Source organism: Paralichthys olivaceus, chromosome 11 (genome assembly GCF_024713975.1).
Source record: "Paralichthys olivaceus isolate ysfri-2021 chromosome 11, ASM2471397v2, whole genome shotgun sequence".
In the NCBI taxonomy this organism is placed as follows: Eukaryota; Metazoa; Chordata; class Actinopteri; order Pleuronectiformes; family Paralichthyidae; genus Paralichthys; species Paralichthys olivaceus.
In genome coordinates this window covers 11,799,776-11,810,000 of record NC_091103.1, presented here as the reverse complement: position 1 = coordinate 11,810,000, position 10,225 = coordinate 11,799,776, and the positions used below count along the sequence as shown (strand labels likewise).

At 42.7% G+C, this 10,225-nt stretch overlaps 1 protein-coding gene across 2 annotated transcripts in view; it reads right to left on the bottom strand.

The window, feature by feature from the left end:
* The window catches only part of hip1 (huntingtin interacting protein 1), a 42,900-nt gene that overhangs the window by 19,077 nt on the left and 13,598 nt on the right, over window positions 1–10,225 (bottom strand). For both annotated transcript variants that reach the window (XM_020095115.2, XM_020095116.2), the window contains exons 2-7: window positions 4,536–4,599; window positions 3,769–3,911; window positions 3,583–3,639; window positions 2,753–2,833; window positions 1,754–1,830; window positions 507–568 (exon numbers count right to left, since the gene is read on the bottom strand). In XM_020095115.2, coding sequence (XP_019950674.2) covers window positions 507–568; window positions 1,754–1,830; window positions 2,753–2,833; window positions 3,583–3,639; window positions 3,769–3,911; window positions 4,536–4,599 — 484 coding nt within the window. The remainder of the gene's footprint in view (window positions 1–506; window positions 569–1,753; window positions 1,831–2,752; window positions 2,834–3,582; window positions 3,640–3,768; window positions 3,912–4,535; window positions 4,600–10,225) is intronic.

Sequence of the window (10,225 nt, the reverse complement as noted above, 5' to 3'; positions counted from 1 at the left end):
GCAGAGATACAACTTTGGCAAGTGTTTCCATTTCTCTAGAAAGAAGAAAGAAGGAAGAGGAGGGATCCTCTTCCATCATTAGGATGCAGAATGAAGACCTGGAAAAATAGAGTCCACAATGCAATTTCCTTTTTGAAGGGGTGTGTGCAGCGTTAACAGCTTTTCTTCTGAGCTCCTGGTCACATCCCAGCCGTCTATTTTTAGCTCGGGCCGTACTTTAAGAGACATTAACCCGGGATGACTCACTCAGACAACAACAGAGGGAGAGGACATGAGTGACCTCTCACTGGCTCGCATGCACTCAGAGGAGGAGGAGCTGTGATGGTACTGATGATAACATCTGCCCACAACCGTCCGTCGGTGTTTGTCTCTGTGCGGTACAGCTATGACTGCGGCTTTCAATGGTGTGAACATGTGTGTGTGTGTGTGTGTGTTTGTGTGTGTGTGCGTGTGTGTGTGTGTGCGTGTACATCGTCACTGGTTTACTGCAGACATGAATAACTCACCACTAAGGAAGAGGTTGAGCTCACACTCCAGGTAGTCAAACATCTCTACGGTCAACTGAAAGCTAGAGAGAGACAGAGAGATTACACTTTTATGATGCTTTTAGTAACACACAAGTCTCAATGACTTCAGAGGACATTAGTTGACTTTCATTGATTTCCTGGAGTCTTGCTTTAAACTTAACCATAGTTTTAATAGTCTTATCCATGGTATTTGACTAAGCTTTACCCCAAACACAAACCTATTATAAAGCTAACATTAACTTAACCTGAAAACATGTCTTCAACATATAATTTAATGATTTACGTGACAGAGAATTACTTTTGGTCTTCATAAGGGAGTCAAGTCCCCATAATGTAACTGTAACATAAGTAATTGTGTAATCAGATTTAGGTCCCTGCAACATGAGTAATACCTGGACTACACACACACAGACACACACACACACACACCTACACTTATCCATAACCCAATCTTAAACCTGAACCTAACCCTGAAATCAAGTCTTCACCCTCAAACAGCCCTTTGAACGTAGGACAGGAAGTGAGGACCAGACAAAATGTCCTCATCAATGTCCTCGCTCTATGAGGTCTAGGCTGAAAATGGCCGTCACTAAGACATAAATCCAAATACACGCACACAAACATTGTTTAGTTTGTGCAGTTTTTTTCTGTTAATCATTCTCAGATGGGTTTTCTCCTGTTTCCTGTTATTGAAGATCAGAGCAGCTCAGGCAGATTAAAGTTTTATAAAATCTCTAATCTAAAGTCTTTCTCTAAACATTTGCTTCACAACAATACAAAGTTCCTTCCTGTGTTCTCACTGCCTGAGTCACCTTCTGTAAATCTGGAAGTAAAAAACTCCACACCTGTGTTTTCATTTTATTTGCACGTCACATTGATCTTTGTATTAATCTGATTCATTTTAGATTTGAGGTTTTTTCTCTGACGTTTGATTTCACGACCGTCTGAGGAACAAACGTTATAACTCTACTATTATAATGAATTGAATGCTAAAACATGTCCATCATTTTAAATCTTTAATCTGATCTTGTCGCAGAATGACACTTTAAGGCTGTTTTCAAATGACCAGCTTCATTTGTCTTATTGCTGTGTCATGATTCCAATTTTCACGCTGTTTCATTTCCTTTCTCATTTCAGTTAAGGCTCATTAATATGGAGGACAAATATGAGTCGGGCCAGCACGGCCATTCTTCTCAACAATAACAGCAGCAGCACGACACACTCACAAGTTGTTCACGTCGTTCTCTCCCGCCTCGTCAAGCTGTCTGTTTGACATCTGCAGGTTGCCAGGGAAACGAGGGTTCTGAAAGAGAAGATACAGGAGAGGAGGCTTTAAAAATCATATCACACACAGTTCAGCTCTACAGCTACTTCTCTGTGCAGGAAGAACACAGTGGATTATCTAGAGGGTTTTTACAGCCATCAACAAACATGGTACCATGAGAGCAGAGAGCATAAAACCCAAATATCAAAAGAATGAGCTGAAAAAGTCAGTGTATAGTTCCGTGTGGAGGCAGGTGATAAATATCTGTGTTCATCACTAGGAGCGCTCATATTCATACACACAAAATTGTTGTAGATCCAAATATAAATCTGGATCAATGTGGTTCATAAAAGGTACTGTTGGGCCTTGGCTGGTACTTGCTCTTTTTAGATCTCTGCCTCTTAAAAGTTAATATGAGACAGACGATTGTTGATTAACTGACCTTTATGAAGTGTGTGATGAGACAGTTTGTGTTATTTCTGCCCCTTTGAGTGCAGGAGGTATTTTAATTGATGCACAGAGCTGACTGATTAAACTGGATGGTGTAAGAATATATTGCAACAAATTTGGCGAACACTAACAACAGAGATGTGAAATCAAAGTAGACCAGAGGGTTAATATGCCACAAGTGTCACATTTCACTTTTGAGATTCTCCAGTTGCACCCTACCCTCACTGTAAGAATTAAGTTCTAGCTTTCAGCAACAACTAACCACATCTTCCTGTGATTGCATCAACACTGGTCCCTGAACCACCGCGCTCAGCTGTCTCATAAAAAGGCCACATTACAGTTTCTCAAGAGGCCATTAGTGTAAAAGCCAGAATTCTCTATGAAGCCGCCACCCCTCCCCAGCCCACCTGCAGAGACACACTGGCACTAAAAGGAGTGTCTGAGACAAAGATAATGAGTGGCGAGGGAGGGAGACTGGCGCTGGGTTTTATAGGCTGTGCCGATGACTCACTTTGATGTGAAACTCCATTTTGGTGATGAGCAGTTTGAGGTAGATGCTGCAGAGCTTCCCGTAGCCTTCGCTCAGGTGACCCTGTGGGAGGAGAGGAGAGGGGCAGCAGAGAGACGTTAAGAGAAAGAAGAGGAGAGACGTGATCAAAGCCAGAAAATTGAATTTCCTCCTAAATGATTGGCTGTTTGAAGTCAAGGGACACTCTCTTACTGCACAGGCACTAGATACAGTTTTTTTTCCCCGCTCTGTGTGAACAAAGTTGAACATCCCCAGATAATCGGCCAATTGCCTCTCATTTCTGTTTTTTCTCTCGAGCCTGGGAGGAGATGACACACAGGAAAGAGAGGCTGCAACCTCAGTCACTGGGACCCAACTTCCTGTAACCTCCTGCCTGTTGACATCAGCAAAAACTGAGTCATGAAAAAAAGGAGCATCGAGGTCCCCGCCCGAGTCACTGCTGCTAATCAACAGTAAATATTATCTATGAGCTGAGTGATCTCTCAATTTAGTCAATGCAGCTCTGTGTATTTAAAATCAACTGATGTTTTGAAATGTAAAATATGTCTCTCATGTTCTGACTAATTTCTGAAATTACAAAAGAAGGAACAGGTTCACTGAAAAACAGGATGTGATTTTAGCTGTGATCATCATCATACTCACGCAGGGGCGAGGGATGAGATTAATATCAGCGAGCATGACGGGTCATATTAAAAACAGCCCACTTGATTAAATGTTCCACCGGCAGAGAGGCAGAAGGTCGTATTCCTCAGACTGGTTTGGCTTCACGCTGAGACGTGAATAGATGTATATAAAAATCTGTGCGTTCTTACCCACATCCTGCTCATATCCGTTAAATCAGCCTTGTTCCTCATGGAGTCCTTTATCACCTGCAGGGACGACAGCAGACACAGAGAGCATGGGTAAGGAATTAGAAAAACTAAATAGAACTGATGAAGTTTATTCGACTAGATGATGATTCTGTTCTCTGGTTTTGCAGTCGTGTCATCGTTACGTACGTTTGGATGTCCGTCTCGCAGCAGCTTGTGGAAGACGTGGCAGAACTTCCAGCAGAGCACAGCGTTGCTGGAGAGAGGGAGCCGGTTGACGGCTGCCCAGAAGGTATGGGCGCCCTTTTCATGATGGGTCCCCAAGATGCAGGGTGAGGCGGCAGTCAAGGATCAAAGGGTTAACGTGAACGACATTGTTCTGTGTCTGGATCTTGACTGATGTAACATTAAATCTGTGAAATGCCAAATCATCTTGATTGCCCCCTAGTGGCTGGCTGCAGTATAGGTCATAGGTCCTGTCTCCTCCATGTAAGTAGACAGGAGAAGTACACGTCAAATCCATTTTTCTCAAAGATGGTTTCGGTCATGTAAGGTAGCTCTTATCACACTCATGTTTGTTCAAGTGTTAATTTTGGTTGTAAATACTTATCTGATGCTAGAAAAACAGGCTGTGACTGAGTTGCAATTGGACGAGTGCGTGAATCGACAGGAACTCGATAAAACAGCTCCACACCATGATCACTACTTTCTACTCTTCTTCCTCTGTTCACAGAGATTTGAGTCTGAAGAATAATCTTTTTTTTATATAAGTTTAAATACCTCCATTACTAGAATTTAATATCTCACAAAAGCTGCCTGGTCCACCCGTGACAAAATTAGCCACGTGGAGAAGATGGGGTTACAACAAGTTTGTTGTTCTGATCTTGCACTAACATAACCCCGGCAGCCACAGAGGAAACACACACACACACACACAAAAAAAAACATAAGGATATTCCTGGCATGCTTCTCTTTGACAGCGACCTCCTGTGTGTTGATGGCCTTATTGATGCTGACAGCCTGTGAAGAGGAGAAGAGGAAGAGAACACAAATCAGCACAGTTTTATTTTCTCATCGATTGCAGAAAAAAACTTTCAAGTGTAAAGTGTTCTATTTGAACACAGACACGCACACACACATGCACACCTTGTGCGACCACCTGGGGACTGAGAAGCAGCAGAGTTTTAGTAAAGGGTGATTGACCCATTTTCTGCAGAGTTGGTATTCAAGGCAGCGCCTGAGAGGCCTGAGCTGCTTTTAGGAGCTCGACAGCCTCAGAGGCAAACAGCTGTCTGAGACGTGTGTGCCATCACATCTCTCTTTACATGTCCCACCTGCACAATACAGCCACCAGTTCAAATGAGAGAAGAAGCGGAAAAGACAATGATACGTTCATGGAAAAAGGTAAATATTCAGAGCTCAGATTGTAAAATACATGTGAGGTCAGAGTGAGGATATAAATACATCACTGAAACAAACAAAGTCTACACTCACATTCAAAAGGAAAGAAGGAAAGAACCCAGCATTGGTGAAAACAGTTTACAAGACTGTCATCACACTAATGCCCCATTTACACCTGCATTAAAATGGGTTTTGGATGATCTGATAGAGTTTGACGCATTAAAGTACAGGTGTAAATTCCGATCTAACAACATTGTTGAGGTGATCAGGGACGCACAAGGACAGTTTTGAAGTGTGAGCAGAACTGCTTTGTCCTTCCGCATACAACAACTACGTGGGTGGAAAATAATCACATGCAACTGTTCCATCCCACTGACATATCAGCAGGTACACAGGTAACAGACGTTAGCCAAATACCGGATGTATCCAGGAAGCAGGCATCTTCATGGATGTATCCTCTGGGAACAACCAGTTTGTACCAAATGTTATCGCCGTCCAAGTAATACTGCCAAGATGTTTTGCTCCAAACCAAAACTGTCGATCTCAGTTTAGGAAAAGTCGGGGGATCATCACAGTCAGTGGTATTCAACTTCTGGGGACCATGAATACAGGTAAGAAGTTTTACAGCAAGAAGTCTAATCAACTGACCGCCTGATCAGACCATCCCAACAGCCAGTGTGACTAAGAACCATACTTCTTCTTTATGTCCCATCAAGGACATTTTAGAACAGCTGCATTGTATACATATGAACTCTGTTCCTGCTTTCAGTTCCAGACTTGCATTGTTTCACACGCGTTCTGTAATAGCTGGCTTACAAATTATCGCACATAAGAAGAAAATCACACCAAAATGATCATGATTCTCACATCCCTTAAACTCTAAATGAATGAATGAATGACTCCAACCAAACTTAAAATAATCACAAGACTTAAGACAAAACATGCATTTAGCCATATTTTTTCTTGCATGGTATCATGACTGTGAGCTTGGTGGCTGGGGTCAACAGAGGACGGGAGGCCTGTTTCATAACCTCACTTCCCACAGATGTCCTGAGTCGGCTCCTCCTCTTCCAGCATGTGAGCTGTCAAGACTGGAAGTTCAACGTCAGGAGGAGGAGGAGGATGAGGAAGAGGAGGAAGAAAACAAAGGAACGGAGGGAGGAGGAAAGGGAGTCTGCTAAAATGATTAGTAAAGACAACATCTGCAGAGCAAACAAACAAATATGCTACACCATGTCACAGACCAGTTTGAAGCCGAACATTAAGGAAAATCACTCGAGAATAAAAGCTCAAAGCTCAAAATAAATATGGGATTAGAGAAAAACAATCTGCTTCAAAATTCAGATCCTCTCTTCTCAAACAACTGTGTGATCCCCATGACATTTCAGCTTCAGCTTGTATAAAAAAATCTAACTTGAGAGAGAAATTCAGTTGAAGTAATTCACTAAAGCTGAGGGAGTGTGAGGAGCGGGAGGAATGTGGAGCTGGCTGCTGTTTTGACATCTCAGAGTCTGAATTCCCCATCGTCAAACCCATCTGTGCTCACGTATGTAATCCCGCCGAATACGAGGAGACGCCACAACGTGACGACCGAGCCGCCACGCCTGAGATTTACCAGGCACAGAGTTGGCTACACATGAACTCTGGAGCTACGAGTCCAACACCTGTCCTGTTGGATCAGCTGCACAACCTGAGCCATGAGTGTGTGTGCGTCAGTCCTGTAAAGGTCAAACACAGCGGGGCTCACACTGTCCTCACTGTGCAGCAGCGAGCTGAAATAAGGCTGTTTCCTCTGACCGAGAGCATAAAGCAAAAGGTCACCGGGTTAAAATCTGCTTTCGAAGAAGTTATTTCCTCCTCCTGAATAAACTTGGCTCTGGGCTCGTCAGCACAAATCACAAGTGAGTGGACTGATAATTGGACCCAGTTTTCATTCAGGGAGACATTAGCAGATTCCTGTCGGGCCTCTGCAGCACTCCTGCAGTCTTATCTCTACATGAACACTTTTACAATACAGGATGCATTGAAACAAAGGTGTGTGTAGATGTTGACCTCAGACCAATAAAACTGCATATCTTATTGTTAAATCTCATCTATAGTTAGGGTAGAAGACATTTCAACATTTAGCATGATGTAGTTTTGCAGTTGAATGCATTTACACAAAAATATGAATTCAATCTATGCATCATGTCCATTGGTAGCACAGAAAACTAAAGTTCAAGTCTCTCAGTATAAAAGGTCCTTTTAAACAAAATACTCTCAACTCTGAGTTTATTTTTTCAAAATCAACCTCGATAAACACTTTTAGTCTGTTCACATCTGTCAAGCATCAGCACAGAGGGAAGTGACTTCTGTGTCACGTCCTGTCACTGCCCAGTTTGTTAACATGTCATAACAACAAATGGGGACATTATCTCATGTTGTCATCGGTACAAGGGTCACACCAGTAAAGATATCACAAGGCTTGAATGTTTAGATTTTTAGTATCAGCTGGTGCCAGACGTTAATATCAAATATCAATTACATCACTTTTCACTGTTTGTGTCTTATGTCCACATAACTGAAGAGATGATTTAGAAACACCCAGTGTGACTGGTTCCCACATGAGGATGACCCATTTAGGCCACAGTGAGACTTTGTACTTTGTGTTTGGGTTGAATAAGAGCTGCCAGCTGCCGAGCACTGGCATTAACCGAGGTGACTAGCTGGCATCAATGGTTATCAATTAGTTTCTTGTAGTGAGGCCATGCCACACCAGCCGATGAAGTGAAATGAAGTTGAATCGGAGTTAAGAAGTGAGTAATGATGGAGATAGAAAGCAGAGGTAAGACCAGAGGGACTGCTCCTTAGATTTCAACAGAAACCTGTGTCACTGTGTCCTCTGAGATCTTTGCTTTGCTCTGCTTTCTGTTCACCCTTCCCTCTTTTAAAGCTACTCAGTAATCATAAATAACCAATCAATACTGCCGAATACAAAACTCCTCTTTGTATCTTGGTATTTCCAGGAACATCTTTTTCCAACCCCTGCAGCTTTGCTTTCAAACAAAGTGTTATTGATAGTGTTGAAAGCATGTTAAGTCAGGCCTGGCAAGCCCCAATCGGCCGTTCTGTGGAAAGGAAGGCATTGATATGCTGATCGTAGCCTGGCTGTGTCCACTGAAGGGCCAGCGTCGAGCACAGGGAGAGAAGAAGCATCGTCTGCCTGCTAAGTGACACAGCCTTCACCCACTGACTCACTTCCCCCCCCTCTGCCTCGCTTCTCAGAGGACATGATTACATGGAAAACAATGTTTTGATATTAACGTGATTGATGATCTGGATAAGACACTGACATGTAAATGTCTTAAACCAAATGAGGTTATTCTCAGAATAAGCAATAATCAAATTACCACCAATGGAGAATTATGACCTTAGTCACATTATGAATAATATGCAGACATGTATACATCCGGTCGTCTTGGAGTTCTCACAGCATTTCAAGACAGCGATATGTACGGATGTTCCCAACTACTTGAACTACTTTCCCATTAATTATCGGCAGTGTGGCAGCCCGCTGCATTCTAATTTGTCCTGCCACAGTTTCATCATGAACAAAAACATTTTTCACTCTTCTCATAATATCACAAGACAGACACATGGTGTGTGCACTGTGCAGGACTATGGTCCTTTCCTTTTGTATGTAAAGACAGAATAAATGAGGCTTTATATATGAACAGGAATGTGAATGGAACACTCAATTAGCAACTTATGTAAACATCATAATCAATATAATGTATTATTCAGAAAAAGGTCAACAGTCAGATTACTGGTGTCCATGTAAACGTAGTCAGTGACTCCTGTGATTTGTCTCTGCAATCTCCTAGTCCTAAAGTCCTAAAGATATGTCATCGCATCATGATGGTAGCAGAGCGGAGACAGCACTTCTGGAATTTTCCGTCGTTGCTGTGGCACAAACCCTCAGCCAGTGGTCGTTCAATCACGAGAATCTGACTGTGGAAAACCTCCAAACCAGAGCGAAATGAAAGGAGAGACAGTGAATTCAGAAACACTTGTTCTCCCTGGATTGAAATATTCTCATGGTAAAAGAGACGGAGGAGGTATCCTTGTGTGCCCCGAATGATTTAGTGTGGGAGTGGAGTGATCAGTCAAAGTTAACGTTCTATGATTAACTGACCCAATCATTTGAGAAAGGAACATGATAGACTGAGCGTTTTAGCTTCACTCTTTCATCAAATCAGTGTTTCTTACTGGTTCCTATCTGAATCTTTCTATAAAGAAAGAAAGACTCTGACAAACAATACACAGAAAGACTGGGACCCAACTGGGATTCAAACCAGGAACCTTCTGGCAAAAGAGCTAACCATTGTATCACCATGCAATCCCATTCCATCTCAATACATTCAATATCTGATGTTTCTGTCCATCTTGATGGAATGTCCTTTAAGCTTGTGAATTGTGCTGTTAAATGCACGTCACAGTCCTATCAGACTACATCCGTGAATAAAGTATTCCAAACAAAGACCCTTTACATTTAGCCTTGAGATTTTAGTTGAACTGAACAGTGTTTCAGGTGCCTAATAACGGGGGCGGGTGGAAACAGTGCTGCTGCTCAGACTTGTCGAGTCACCATGCTGTACGGAGGGAGGAGTAAACAGCGAGAGGATGGAGGGAGGAATGAAAACAGGAAACATGCCTGTTTGTGAATGCAGCGGCTCTGTAATGCTGAGGTGCAGCAGTGGAGGCCTGGTCATTGTGGCTGAAGCACTGGGGGTGGAGGTAGTGTTGTTGCTGGTGTTGTTGGTGGTGGTGGTGGTGTGGGCACAGACACTCAGTCAGCCTTCCTGTCTTGGCACACCCTGCGCTGGCCATTTCCTGCCTGTTGAAAAATGCCCAGCTCCACCGCCCGCCCCTCTTCATCTAAAAACCTTGCTCAGTCAACCCAGACAGTCATCCAGGCCAAACTCCTCATTCTTTCATAGCGCTCACATTTCCTGCCAGATGCTTCCAGGTGTCCTTTAAGAAAAACTATGCTTCATAACAACTTATTCTTTAAATTTCCCCAAGCTTTGTTTCTATCAGTTATGGAAAAAAAAATGTACTCGACAAAGTGATGCTGAGATCTGGGAAGAAAGTCAGATAAATGTACATGGAGGATTGTAAATAAAACAAAAGATTATCTAAACTACTTTGTTTGGATGTAATAATGAAAATGAGCCCTTTCACTTCCGTTAGCTCTGACAAGGAG